This window comes from Vipera ursinii (genome assembly GCF_947247035.1).
Source record: "Vipera ursinii genome assembly, chromosome: 5".
Classification (NCBI taxonomy): domain Eukaryota; kingdom Metazoa; phylum Chordata; class Lepidosauria; order Squamata; family Viperidae; genus Vipera; species Vipera ursinii.
In genome coordinates, this window is record NC_139518.1 from 44,477,901 (window position 1) to 44,493,127 (window position 15,227).

General features: G+C 42.0%; 1 protein-coding gene across 1 annotated transcript; it reads left to right on the top strand.

Annotated features, from left to right (window-relative positions):
* Window positions 1-1,992: 1,992 nt before the first annotated feature.
* PYROXD2 (pyridine nucleotide-disulphide oxidoreductase domain 2) lies at window positions 1,993-14,720 on the top strand (the record flags this gene model as incomplete). Its single annotated transcript, XM_083364888.1, has 16 exons — window positions 1,993-2,440; window positions 3,436-3,455; window positions 3,669-3,762; window positions 3,849-3,922; window positions 5,207-5,362; window positions 5,523-5,676; window positions 6,619-6,680; window positions 6,928-7,025; window positions 7,460-7,601; window positions 7,876-8,010; window positions 9,038-9,110; window positions 9,931-10,087; window positions 11,992-12,146; window positions 12,711-12,817; window positions 13,107-13,227; window positions 13,487-14,720. 16 exons carry the CDS (start codon window positions 1,993-1,995, stop codon window positions 13,555-13,557), a joined length of 2,067 nt encoding a protein of 688 aa, XP_083221014.1. The 3' UTR covers window positions 13,558-14,720.
* Between the last annotated feature and the right edge of the window lie 507 nt (window positions 14,721-15,227).

The window sequence follows — 15,227 nt, forward strand, 5'->3', positions numbered from 1 at the left end:
TATGAAATTCACTATTCCCATTGCTGTCCTATCTTGTATCTGTTATCTTTGGGTTGGCTTATTGCCAAACAGTGGTATCCTGACATTGTACATTCAGGTCATAGTAAGCATGACAAGCTGGTGAAACCCTATGGCTTTGCTGCACACTCACGTTTTGGATGTCAGCAGGAAAGCATTGGCAGGGTGGGGGTTTCAGGAGGCAGCAAGTCTTGACAGCTGACCCCCGTCTCCTATTTTATCAAGATGTCAACTAGTTTGCAGATAACCCACTCGCCTCTTCCTCTCTGGTGTGATAAAGCAGGAGAAGCCACTTTCTTACAAGCAATCGCACCCCACAGCTCTGTCAGCTGCCCATGAGCAGAGCTGTATTTCCAGCACTTCCTGGCAGGAGATGGAACAAAGGAATGGTGGCAGAGGAGAAGGCTGGGACGTGAAGGGTTAGGCAGTGACCATTACGCAAGCCTGATGTTGCTAATGGGCGTTTGCTACTCCATCTCTTACAATCACCTGACCTGCTGGCAGGATAGTCAGCAAAGCATGTCCGTCCGATTCCATATGTCTGGAAACTGCTATAGGTCTAGGTCAGGGGTAAGCAACCTCGGCTCTTTTATGACTCATGGACTTCAACTCCCAGAATTCCTGAGCCAGCATAGCTGGCTCAGGAATTCTGGAAGTTGAAGTCCATGAGTCATAAAAGAGCCGAGGTTGCCTACCCCTGGTTTAGGTGGAAGATTACTACTGTACTTTAAAACCAAAGTAGCTAAGCACCACTTAACACTGTCCCATACATAGGCTGATGATGAAATGAAGGCAATTTGATGAGCGTAGTGCAGAATAAAGTGGTACCGGTTCATGGTTAAGATGCAAATGAAGAGAGCTGAGCTGTGTAGCCAAATGAGTCCCGAGTGAAGTCTAGCAGTAGGGTGAAGAAACCTGAGGATGTGAGTGCAATCTTTAGCAAGAAAAGATCTCGCAAGCGCCTCCCGTCTCCAAAGAACCCAGGAAGGATTGAGCATGCTAAGCACATTGATTTGTGCGTTAGATTGTAAGCCGCCCTGAGTCTTCGGAGAAGGGCTCGATATAAATGGGATTTTAAAAAAAAAACCTAGAACACACTATGGTGGAAGGAGATGGAGTAATAAATAAGGAGGGAGAGGAAAAAAAGTGTCTTGTATGGAAGGGGACATAACTGGCATTCTTGGTCTTCCCCCCTGAAATAATGTAAATGTGCTGTGGTTAAAGGTTATTGAGCATAAAGCTATGGGATATATTCTGTATTGGCATCCACAGGTAAACAATTGTTTTAAAAACCAGGGGAAAAAGCCCTTTGTGGATAGATTTTCATTAACACTGCAAAACAAGAATATTCTTCCAACCACTTAGAAGGAAGGGTGGGGACCGATAACACAGAAGCATGTGAAAGATGTCCAGGCGAGCCGAGTGGAAGATGTAATTATACCAATAGATATCAGAAGTTAATTATTTCTTTAAACGCTTGACTGGAAGCCCTCTTAATCTCAGCTGCCTTCAATGTTGGCAATGGCTGTGATTATCCAGCTTTGGGGGTGGGGTGTGCGTGTGATCTGCACTGCTGAGAAACAGGAGCGAGCTATGCTCCAGTTCTGCCTGAATCAGGTCGTGTTCTGCCTGGTTGCAAGCAAAGGCTCTCAAGATTTTGATCTGATGTTAATATGTGCATTGTACATCACCTTTTCTGCCACTTAGTTAAGTTCACCCTAAAGGGCTGTCCCTTGAAAACAGCCTTCCTTCAGGTTGTTGTACGTACTAGCTGGAAAATCTAGAAGCTGAGTGGGCCCGTGGGGGAAAGAGAAGGGTCCCAGGTCAAGGAAAAGCCCCTTTGGGTGGGTACCTAAAACGCTTTTGAGAATACACTTTCCTGGTCATGTCACACTTCCAGAGCGCGAAAGGTGATAGGAGGTCGCCTGTCTTGGAAAGAAACTCCATAATCATCCATTCCCTTAATTAATTACTATGCAATGCTGGAAGGGGCGAAAGAAGTTTCTGACACGCTCTGCATCAGGCACCAAACTGATTTGCCTCGAGCTGGGAAGCAGCTCTGCTTCGGATTGTGTTACAAATAGCTTTCGTCCTGTTTCGCCGGGAAGCACGGCGACACGGAAAGATTTAAGCGACGACTCTCCCCTCTATACCTCTGGCTTGTGCATTCGGGACGGTTTCCGGACACTCCCCCCTCCCTCCTCTCCCCCGCCCTCCCGAAAGGCTCGTAGGACCTCCCCTGTTCCTTCGCCCGAAAGTGCGATCCGAAATGCAAAGTTCAGTACGTGTGAAATGGCAAGCAGGCACTATCGCCGCCTGGGCCCGACCGGCGTTCGCTGGATTTGGGGGGGCTGCAGGGCAAACCAATCGCGGCCTGCAGCCTCTTTGAAGCGGGAGTACGATGCTGTGGTGATCGGGGCAGGTGAGCGTCAGAGGAATGGAGCCCATTTAACACATGCGGGAGCAAAGGAGGCTCCCCATGGCCAGATATGGAAATGGTCCCCTGCCTTGGTAGAATTGCCTTGACTCGGAGTCAATGTCTACAGTATTTTGGCGTCAAGAGGCTTCCTTGAGGTGGAAAGATGAAGCGCTGAAGTTTTAAATTAGAAACTGTGGGATGTGCAGTCCTGTACCCCTTTAAAAAGTAAAGCTTCCTGGGGGCCTCCTTGACTCCTGCAGTTATCTTGACAACAGAATGGACTTAGTTTGCCAAGGATGTTTTTCTGCTTCCCAGGTATTTTTCTAATAGTCTCCCATCCAAGTGCTGCTGTTTGCCAACATTGCATATTTTATCTGGAGTTCTGTACTGCTCTTTAGGTATAGCATCTTAGCAACCTTGGCTGATCTCAATTAAGCAGAGTCACTTTTGGTCATTTAAAAGGTCAGGACTGGACTGAAATGTCAGAAAGCCACCTCATTATAGTTGCTAAGAAAAAATCTTTGAAAGGATTAATGCAATCAAGCATTCATTTGGAGACTTACTCTAATTCTGTGCCAAACATATACAGGGATCAGCAATCTCTGATCAGTTAGATCAGTGTTTCTCCAGCATGCTGGCTGGGGAATTCTGGGAGTAAAATCTACCTGTCTTAAAATTGCCAAGGTTGAGAAATACTGGTTTCGATACTGCAGAATTATAATTCCCAGCATCTTCATCACTGACCATGCTGGCTGGGGGTGGCTAGGCATGGCAATCCACTTGCATTGCAGTCCCACTGCTGATTTTAAATTTTTGTATCACCTGTTCTTAATTGTATTATAAGTTATATTTTAACTTTTCAAATGAATGTTTTCCCTTGAGGACCCTTTCAGGGTTGAGAGGGGTGACAAAAATGCTGGTATCAATAAAATATTTGCACCTATATAAGAAGAAGCATATGATAAGTAGCTTTTTCATTCTGGGATATCTCTTTACAGGACACAATGGACTAGTGGCTGTAAGTATGGAGGGTACTGAGAAGAGGTAGCCGCTTACATTTGACAATTTCTAGAACAGGTCCCAGGTGCTTAATTTGTACTTGGGGAGAGAATCTGTTCTTTGCTGGGGATACAGTATTTGGTCTTACAATTATGAGTTTCTGCAGCAAGGATTCTTGGAAAGCAGCAGGTGGGACTATTCAGGACCAAGTTAACACTCACTGCATCCCCAGGCTGCTTATCTGCAAAAGGGAGGGTTGAAAACAGTAGTGCTGGAGAGAAGATACATTGTGGGAGGCGCTGCAGTCACTGAAGAAATCATACCAGGTAAGAGTTAAACTGACCCAATACTTTCCTTTCCCAAACATATAAACTTCTGTTGCTTGGTTCACCTGATTTCCACTATTCTGCAGGCTTTCACTTCTCCAGAGCCTCTTACCTGCTCAGTCTGCTGAGACCCCAGATTTACACTGACCTGGAGTTGAAGGTATGGATTGTGCTTTGGGTAGCCTTAGGAAATGCTTGGTATTGTTTGATAGCTTTTTTCCAAATTGTGCTTTTTTTCCCTGAAAGCTGTTATATACTGATACCAGATCTGGCATGTTGTGGGTACCATTGACTGGAGACCTTCATTTGGTGGAATCCCAGGAGATGTGCCTTCTCTGCTGTAGCACCTGCCTTATGGAACATTCTTGTTCCCCCTGAATTTAGATTAGCTCCATCCCTTTTGACATTTATTTATTTGTAAAATTTATTGGCCTCCCGTCTTGCCTCAAGGTAATTCTGGGAGGTTTACAATCATAAAGGAAAACTATAAACTAAAAAGAATAAAAAAGTTAATACAAAAAGCCAAACAGGGTGGGCAGGAGCAGTATGGGGGGGGGAGGTAGGATCTCTTAATCTATTGAGGATCTCCACTGTGATCCCCCCCCCAATTGGAGCTGCAAGCTAACTAGCAGAGCCAGGCCTTTAGGCTCTTATGGAAGGTCAGGAGGGTTGGAGCTGACCTCACTGGTGGTGGGGGGGGACAATATTCCAGAGGGCTGATGCAATGGCAGAGAAGGCCCTTCTCCTGGATCCTGCCAGCCTGAATACTTGGGCTGACAGGACCTGCAGCATGCCTCCTCTGCTAGCACAGGTGAGGCAAGCCAATCCCAGTGGGATAAGATGGTCATTCCGGAGGTTTTGACTAGGTTACCAGGCCTAGGGTTCCCAGGCAATTGGAGACTTGCCTCAGATGGCTACATTGTTTTCCTCTTCCCTCTCTTGTTTGTATTTTTTACTTTTATGATACTTTTATGATATTTGTTAATAAGGTTTTTTGGACATTTTTGTTATTTATTTTATCTGATTGTTGTTTGCTGCTCAGAGTTGCCTTTTGTGAAATGGGTGTGTGTGTGTAATATATAGTATATATGATACATAAATTTGATTAAAATTCCAATAATCAAAGAGGCAAATTCCTGAAATCAGAAACCAACAGATAATAGTTTAAAAAGGGAGCCTGGTTGAGGAGTTTACCTGGAATTAAGTCCCACTATACTTAATGGAGTTTACTCCATATATAAACATATGTAAGACTGCAGCCTAAATTAGCTGGTGGCCCTTTGTACAGTTGTTAGTGGTGTAAAGAGATCATTCTTCTACTGTATGCTAGGAAAGGGTCATTCTACGACCATTGTGTAGCATATGTTTTGGCATAGCCACCCATATGTCTGAGCACTGTACACAAATCTCCCTAATGCATGTGTGTGATAATTCTGTCTTGCAGAAACATGGCTTAAAAGTGCTGCTGCGTGACCCCTATTCCTTCACTCCAATCCTGGAGAACAGTCAGAGCGGGAAGGTTCCTCGCTCGCTGTTGCTGGGGAGCAGCATGGCTGAGACACAGAGGCAGATTTCCCAGTTCTCACTAAAGGATGCCCAGGTATTTGGGGAGGGCTGATCCTGGAGGCAGAGGGGTAAGGAGTGTAGAACATGTCACAGTCATATGATGCAAAAAAAAACCACAAACCCATTTGTGATCGCTTGGGCTTGCTCTAGAAATGAGTCTAAACTGCGTAGTTTCTCTTCCTTTACCTTTGCAGGCTTTTCCCAAGTATGAGGCCTTCATGAACCGCTTGGTGTCAGCCATTGATCCTCTACTTGATATCTGTCCAATGGATGTAGCTGCACTCACCCAGGGCTCCTTGCGTCAGCGATTCAGGGCCTTGGCAGGGTTGAAAGCCCTGTTCTGTGCAGGTGAGAGACAGGTGGCCCAGGTCCTGCCATTTGTGATATGTACCCAGATTTCTCTTCAGTGGTTGTTGTGCTGGATTACGTAGATGATTAGAATCACACCCAGTCCTATACACTTTATACTTGAATTAACAGTCTCTCCTCTTAGCTTGTTGTAAGTAAGAAGGAGTATCGGGGATCCCAAGGCCAAATATAAAGCCTAGATTTTTGCAGCCCTTAAAGAATTTCTGTTCATGTTCACTAAAACGTGGCACCCAGTTTCCAACAATTTTGAGAAGGAAACACATGGATACTAGCATTGGCCTTAAAATAAAACCTAGCCTTTCCCACATGTGTAACCTTATCTAACCCCAAAACTTTCCACCAAAAGGTTACTTGTTTCTATCTTGGAACAACAAAAGCACCATATAGCTCTTGGAAACTACATTGGCTGGTGAATTGAGGGCTTCACTCATTTGCACACTTAATTTATACTCATGTGTGTGCACTAATGCCCAAAGAATAGACCTGCAAGAATGAAGACTGTGCTAGATTAGTTAAGATTACTTTGCATCTTCCTTAAATTAGATTATTGAAACCAACATTTCCAAGAGAATTGGCACTAACATAATAACCTCTGGAGGACTTTGTGAAGGCTTTTTGTTGAAGGTGTGCTAACCAAGAAATGTAAACCTGAAAGTGCTTAAGCAGCATCCAGGGCATATAAGCTGTTTATGAGCAGCAGTGGAAGATGAGCAAACAGAGAGAGAGGGGAAAGGAGCTTTCCTGGTGTGATCTTTTATTGGGGATCTTCTGAAGCTGTAAGTCTCTGGGTGGGATGGTTAACTAGAGTAGTTTCCTTTTTGTTCTCTATTTGAAAGGCATGAATCACATTTTCTATAGCTGTCCATTTCATAAAAGCAACTCTGGTGGGGTGAACAATAACTTTATTTTCTTCTTTCCCAGGATTTGCTTTGGGAAAACAACTTCCAGAGTATTATGAGGTTCTCACAGCTCCCATTTCCAAGGTGAATGGCATTGGCCAACCTGATCAGGAAGCTTCCAGTGAAATGGGGAGGGGGGTTGTTTGCACAACTTTTTAACTGTATAACTGCTATCTCCATAATTCATTAGATGCTCAGTAATGAATTTTGGATAACTTTAATTTGAACTGTAAGAGGGCACTGGGATTAACCCAGCACCTGTCGGTCACAGGAATGTATAGATTCCTTCAGGGGTTCCGTACAAGACTTGTTTCTGAGTCTCTTCTTGCAGATTTTGGATTTCTGGTTTGAATCAGAACCCTTAAAAGCAACATTGGCCACCGATGCAGTGATTGGTGCCATGGCTGGTCCACACACACCAGGCAGTGGGTAATAATATTGCTCTTAATACTTATTGCCATCCTCCAACTTAACCTTTGCCTCCTATCTTCACATACCATTTCTCATCATTTCATATTCATTCCTAGCCTTTATATCTTGTTGGCAATCAATAGCAATCTATGTACCAGCACTGCTGGACACAAGGAAAAATAGCTAATAAGTTATACCAAGCATCATAACATTTTATCTCTATAATACTCTACATTTTTCTAAGCCCTTGCAGGCTGAAACTGTTATAATGCACACAATTACTGTAATGCATACGGTTATAAAGACTAAGTTGCATTTGAGGCAGAAGACTTGCATTGAAAAAGGTATCCGTAAATTCTGAGTCAAGCTGCTGGCCAACATCTACATTAAAAATACAATTGCAGCCTTCATAATACTGCTTGGCAGTCCCTAATTTTGGGTTTTTCTCCTAGGTATGTTCTGCTGCACCATGTCATGGGAGGAGTAGAGGGGCGTAAAGGTGCCTGGGGTTATGTGTCTGGGGGCATGGGGGCACTTTCTGGGGCCTTGGCTCGTGCTGCAACTACATTTGGAGCTGAGATCTTTACTGACAAGGTGAGTAGATTTATCAAATCGTGATCTGAGTGTCAAAAACTCCTCCTGGAAAGTAGACAGTGACAAAGGACAATGGAACAAGAGGTAGCAAATGCACACGGGGTTCTGTTTGAACCACAGGACAAGACACAGATACTCAAACTTTGGTTTCTTTATGGAGGGGACAGCCTGAAGTCAGGATCCCTTCTACCACCAGTTAAGTGGGCAGTTTTTACTAATCACGTGAGAACCCATATTTATTTGCTGATTACAATTTTTTTTTTTTACTCCTCAGGCAGTTTCCCAGATTCTCCTGAGTTCTGATAAGAAGGTTCAAGGAGTTTGCCTCCAGGATGGAACTGAAGTGAAGAGTCGCTTGGTACTGTCCAATGCATCTCCACGTCACACCTTTTTGGAGTTGACTCCACAAGTATGTTTAGCTTTCCGACAAAACAGGGAAGAAGGCCTCAGGAAGATTTGTTAGAAAACCATCACCATTATCCTTATTTTTTTCCTTCCCTTAAAAAACCAGGTGCCTAGAACTTGGATTTATTTGTGTTCTAGTTGGCAGCTCTTTCAACAAGGACCCATAAGGCTGGGAGTATAATTTGTCTAGAAAACAATGGATTCTCAGGCAAATAAGATTGTTGAGAGTTCCTTTGATCCATATAAGAGAAAGACTGATAAATACTGTTTGGAAAGAGGAAGGTTTTCCAGAAGAAAAGGGGGGGGAGAGGTCTAAGTCATGTGCTCCCAGTATAGCTTTCTCTATCTTCCTGTTCCATAACTGCCTTGGTGGCGCAGTGGGCTAATGCCTCCTTAAGTAACACCAGCTGCCTGCAATTAGTGCAGGTTCGCATCCCACCAGGCTCAAGGTTGACTCAGCCTTCCATCCTTCCGAGGTAGGTAAAATGAGGACCCAGATTGTTGGGGGCAATTAAGCTGGCTTTGTAATAATGCTGCTGGGGGTGTGTGTGTGAAAGCCCTAACAAGCAGGCATATACATAGAATGAAGGCTACTGCTAAGCTTGTAAGCCGCCCTGAGTCTTCGGGGAAGGGCGGGATATAAATGGAATTAAAATAAAATAAAATAAAAATAAATAAATAATTCCTACCTAATGCCTGGCATATCTAAAGAGTGCCAAAGGAATCTTAAGAAAGTGAAATTTAAGAAACATTGTTCTGGTTCTATTGTTGTGTATTGATAGTTTTTTTTAAAAAACTGGATTGATTTCATATTAAATATCAATCTTCCAATTGTATTGTATTGTACTGACTAGGGGCATCATATTCTCTGGCATAATGTCCTTATTCTCTGTCAATGAATTGTCCAACCTGAGGTATGGGCACTTAACCATAAATAATACGAAGAATGAGACAAATGAGTTTGGTCAGTTAAACTCCAAACTAGTTTCCATTTTGCTTCAAAACCAAGCATCTGTGTTTCTTCTTTCTAGGAGCATCTGCCCTTGGAATTTATACAGAGAATCTCACAGTTCGACACACGCTCTCCAGTGACCAAGATCAATGGTGAGAACTGTAAGGCAGTGAATAGGTGAGAAGCTTCCATGTAAAGGTTCTTAGTGGTACAATAATTTCCATGGTCCTGTGCATAACAGGCAGAGCTGCCTTCCTATCTGTAACTGGGTAAATTTAATAGGACCAACTGAAACATTACAGAACCGATAACAAATTTTGGTCTGTTCTTCAGATTGGATAATACTAAAGACCTGGGATGAAGAATAAAAAAAAGCAAATATATAAAAAAGATGCCCCCGCCTCCCAATGTTTTGTATTGTTCAATCATTCAAAGAGTTTTGGGGAACCTTCTCTTTCCTTCCTTCTCATAGCAGCCTGTTGATTTATTTTTTCTGAATTATATTTTGTTCTTCCAACTCAATTGCCCAGATAATTGGAAATCTATTTTTATTTGCCTCCCCCAGCAAATTTAGGAGGCTGGTAATTTAAAGAAAATGCTGACAAAGTGGGAACCAATGGCTCTCAGGCTAGACAGGACACTTTTGTAAACACTGAACAGATGTCCCAATCTCAAAGCGGAGAAGGAAGCAGCAAAATTTTTGTAGACTTGAAAAGGTAGGAGCAAAAGGCTTCGAGTTTAAACCCTAATATAGAAATTATGTAGGGTTTGGTTTCTGTTGCATTGGGTAGGTGTTCTGCAAAGTATGGCTTCCGTTTTATCTGCAATAAATGATTTATTTTTCTATATTCTGTTGTGAACTTCTGTTGTGAGCAAATTCCTGAATGTTGTGTTAAAATATCTGGAGAACTAAAATTTATCCTACTGCCTTGCATTATTTATGACATCAACTTTTACTGCCCATATCCTCAGTGGCTGTGGATCGGTTGCCCAATTTTCTGGCAGTCTCAAACACCAACAGCAACAACCCCTTGCCTCACCATCAATGCTCCATCCATCTCAACTGTGAAAACACCTGTGCCTTGCACCAGGCCTTTGAAGATGCTTGCAACGGGAGGCCTTCTAGAAGGTACGATCAGCAATTCTGAGTGGCTTCAATAGAGTTGGAGATGGAGCGTCCACCCCAAAAAAAAAAAGCCCTGGATATTTCCAGTAATGTTAAGATTCCAGGTCCTATAATTCCCAACTAACATGGCAAAGACTGGTAATTGAGAGTTGTATAAACTGAGGTCTTCTTAGCTTTGGGGAGACAACTTTATAATCTACCTTTTCTTACCCTGTCGAGTAACGATAACGGCTACAGAAGAGAATGAAGTCAGCCCAGTTCTGATATATGAGATTCTTACCTAATGTATATTTAAAAGTTTTCTGGTTGGACCTGTTCCCAGCTACCCTTTTAAGTAGCCTTCCTAGTACTCAATCTGGCAGTGCCCGTCAGTTAAACTTCCAATTTTCCTACACTTGAGAGCACAGACTTAAATTGTTAACACAAATTTCATTTCTCCATAGTTCCTACTCTAAAGCCCTTGCCATGATCTGATCTTAGTCTAATGAGTGAAGGCTCATTTTGTAGCAAAACAAACAGATATTGTCAAGATTCTTTTCTGGTATAATTATATGACTGTGAACGTCCTACATAAGCATGCATTTACACAGTTTCATTAGCTATTTTAGACACTGCAACATTTGTCAGGCTTTTGTTCCTGTTTGAATGTAGTGCAGAAATTCTAATTTAGATGCACATTCTGCATTGCTGGTTTGATCTTCTAGTGCCATCTCTTTGCAACAACAAAGAGTTTGCTGGTGTTTTCTGTTTTCCCCATCTCTCAGTATTATCATTTATTCAACAGTTTTAAGTGCACAATACCATTTAAAATCCAGAATAATAATTCACCTTGGCACTCAATCTGTGTTTTGTGAAGAAAGGAAATTAATAGCCCAATTATATACTTGTTTACTCACTAGAATTAAGTTCATGGAATTACTGAGGCCTACTCCCAAACAAATTGTTTGTGGAATTACATTAAGTTATAATATACTTTTTAAATCCCATAATAAATAAAATGGAAATTTTAGGCCTTATGCTGGGAATCATATACTCCAAATAAGATATCTGTTATCTATAAAAAAAACCTGCCTTTTTCAAATTTGTATTTTCTTGGTTTTATGAGAATAGCAAAAGGGACCCAGGATGAATAAAATGACCAATCTTGACCAATATTTTCTGTTTAATCTGCCATCTGACCAATTTCCTTCTGATTTCCCCTTCTATTGGTCAGAAGAGCTGAATTTGCTACTAGTATTTGCTAGGAATGGGTGATTTCCCCCCCCCCCCCTATATTGCTGAATTTCAATTCCCAGCAACCCCAACTAGTTTAAAGATGATGCTAGAAGTTGACATTCTGCAAGAACTGGAGTGCTACTTCTTGTTCACCTCTGGATTTATGTATATTGTTTTCAGTGAGGTTTGCAAAGTCAGTACATATTATGAAATAAGTAAGACTTTGTCCAGATATGTTATCCTTCAGCAGACTTTAGCTCTTCTCAAAAGATTTGTTTTAAGGTTTGGGCTATCTTCTTGGCTTGGGGCCAAGTTCCTCATTTAGTTCCCTTCTGTTACAAGCTGCTGGCAGGATTGTATTACGGCCAAACTGAAGCATGATCTTAGCAGCCACAGAAAGAGAACTATCAGCCAGCGACTCTGGGGATAAGAGTTGCAGGTTTTTTTATTTTTTATTTTATTTTATTTTAGTTTTCTATACTGCCCTATTCCCGAAGGACTCAGGGCGGTTTACAGGGCAGCATATAAAAGACAATATAAAAAGATAATATAAAATTAAAATGAATTAAATTAATTAAAGCCCAACAATTAAAACAATATTAAAAAGCTAAAACCCCTTCAGTCCAGGCCTGATAGATTGAAAAGCCAGGTTTTCAGGTCCCGGCGAAATGTACTTCTTTCTTGTTGTTTAGGCCCATGATTGAGATGTGCATTCCATCGGTCTTGGATCCGACCTTGGCTCCCTCAGGCTGCCATGTGATTTCACTTTTTACCCAATACACCCCCTATTTGCTTGCTGAAGAAAAACAGTGGGACCCCCGTGACCGTGAGGACTATGCCAATCGAGGTACCTAAACCCTGGCAGGGAGTAATCTTGGTATAAAGGATAAATCTTGCATTTACCTAAGGAGTTATCTTCCATTTGCGAGAATATCCCCTCCCCCCTTTGTATTCATGCAAACCTTATCACTATATCCTTGACAAAATGTTAATTCCCTTGCTCTTTTAGAAGGATATATTGCTCTTAGTTGCAGTTTCAGTACGCAGAGATAACCTCTGAGAACAGCCGTGTGCATTTCCATGATGAACAAGGGAAGTTCTTGGAATGAACAGAAGCCTAGCAGCAACTGAAGGATGATTTAAATTACAGAGCATCCATAGCTTTATGTTCTTGAAGGTTTGCATTCCAACCTGTCTAAAAGGTAGACATTGGGGAGCCACCTAGATAAATGATGTTTGATTTGCCTTGAACCAAGTATTTTCATTCTATTTGGCCAATGACAAGACTGCCTTATGCTATATCAGACCATGAATCCAACTGTTTAAGTGTCTTCAACAGTAACTGGGAGGAGATTCCAAGATTAAAGGTAGAGGTTCTCCAGTTCAACCTGGACATCTTTTCTTTCTGTAGTATTTGACAGTGTTGAAGCCTACGCACCTGGGTTCAAGGCATCCATCATTGGTGTAGATGTTTTAACACCTCCAGACATTGAGAAGATCTTTGGTCTACCTGGTGGGGTATGTATTTACTGAGAATCACTCCCTATCAATTTAGGAGACTATATATCTTAATTTTCACAGCAGCCTTGCCTAAAATCCATCCACCCTCTGAAGGCTCCTTTGACAAATGAAATTTTTTGATCCTTTCCTGCCTTTGACTGTAAAATGGTCTTGGAAATCTATCCTACTGCTATTCTTAGAATTTTGAGTGCCACAGGATAGCTATTCCCTGTCTTTATGCTGGGAAATGGACAAGGAGCCCTCTCTCTTCAGCAATATCTCATTTGACACTGCCTCTGGCTTTCAGAATATATTCCATGGAGCTATGTCTTTGGATCAGTTATATTTTGCCCGACCGGTGCCAGCTTACTCCAGTTACCAGTCTCCAATCCAAGGCCTATACCTCTGTGGAAGTGGTGCTCATCCGGGTATGTCTGGGAGGGGTAGTGTGAGTAGTATATGCAAGACTGCAATAAAAAAAGACATAAAATGTGTTTGCTCATAGTGTCATTATGGGAAGCTGCATTTCTACAATATAATCCTAGAAGAGGCTGCTAGTTGGGTTGAATGAGTTGGGGGTCATTTGTTCGGGCCTGCCTGTCAATCACAAATATTTCTGAGAGTACTGCCATTTTACTGTTGTAGTCAAACCTCTTTCTTCCTTCAATGCCTCAATTTACTTCCCAGGAGGAGGTGTAATGGGAGCAGTGGGACGCAATGCTGCTAGAGTAGCCTTGGAGGACTTCAAGAATCTGTGAACCAGTAGGACGATTTATTGCATTGGCTCAAAAGGAGAGAAATCTGGCATTCTCCAGTCCAAGCCTTTGAAATGAACTCTCTTATCTGGCATTTGGAAGCCTGTTCTACTAGCATCTTCTCATATTTTTTCATCACAAATTACTCAATATACCACTGTGATACATTTATCCTGGAGTAGCATGATCACTAAACAAGTAATAGCCACTGCTGTTTCATGTAGGATACAAAGCATGCTATGAACACAGTAGCTGAGCTTTTCTGGAGATCTATTTTGACCTTATAACCAACTAACGTACTTCTCATATTGTATTATTTAATCTGGACTTTGTCCCTCTGTCTTGTTCCACAACTTATTCCTCTTCTTTGGACCGTTGAAGGGATGCACACTGCTCTTTTTTCTATAGTTAGAGGAACATTCAGAGTCATGAGTGAAGGAAACCCCATGGGCTAGCTTTCTCTCCGGCTGAATAGTCCAACTGTACTGAGGTTCGTTAGTTCAGATTGTCTTGGACTGCTCTTTAGCAATTTCTTTTCTTCCAAAACTCCCAGGTGTGCTATTTATATTGCTTTTTGCTTCTTGACCTGTGAAAATACAGCCATTCTGAAATGCTGCTCCTGAGAACCAGCTTATAACTTAGATGATGAGTCAAGCTTTCCAGAAGATCAGAACCAAGGCCAGGTTGTTACAGTATCACCTCAGCAGAGGGTTAAGGAGAGTCTACTGCCATGCATGTCATCTAACCTTGTGCTCCCCATCCAAAGCCAGATATGCCTGACTGAGCCAGAGTCCAAAAGAGTCATATTTCTCACTAGCAAAAAGCAGCTGCTTGCAAACACCTCTCTGCAATCTGACTGCAAATCCAGGCAGGAAGTGGCCAGAAGCCAGCTGCCCTTGCTGATTCGGCCTCGGTTGGATTTTCTGCACCAGCTAATCTCAATCACAAAGCATCGGGGCCAGAACACTTGGCTGCTATCCATTCCATTCCATTGAACTCAGTGGGAATAAATCAGTTTAAATCTAATACTCCACCTCAGCTTACACATGGATTGCAAACAAAATGTGTTGACACAATAAGGAATGTCAGTAACTTCCCTCCCTGTATATGATGAATGAGTTTTATATGAAGAACTGATTATAAAATCATTCCCTACTAGAAAATACCCAGAGATTAATAAAATGTTTGAAAAACACCTTCCTTTCCCCAATCGTCTTTTGTAATACTGTATATAATATTTCTCTTGTTTTATGGGAGCACATCAATCACTGGCTGCTGGATTCAAAGCGAGCGCAGACAATGCTGGTTATGGTGTTTGTAGATGGGGCTGCCAGTGGCCTCATGTTACTCTTTCTCAACTGCAGTTTATGAGCAACAGCCATTCATTTTGATGTGGCTTCCTTAGGAACTGGCACAAACATCAACTGAAGTAAATGCAAGTTGTATGCAGCAATAGCTGGTAGATTTTTCCAAGAAGGAAAGACAAGATTGTTATATAAAGCCACATAATTTCTGAGACATCATATGAAATGATGAAGCATATTACATAAAATAAATAGAGCCTTCTACTTCCCAAACATTGTCAACCCCAAATATCTTGTCTCAGTTGTAATGCAACCCATACAACTATTCCCTATGTATTACCACTGCTGGTTCACATTGGGAGGGAATAT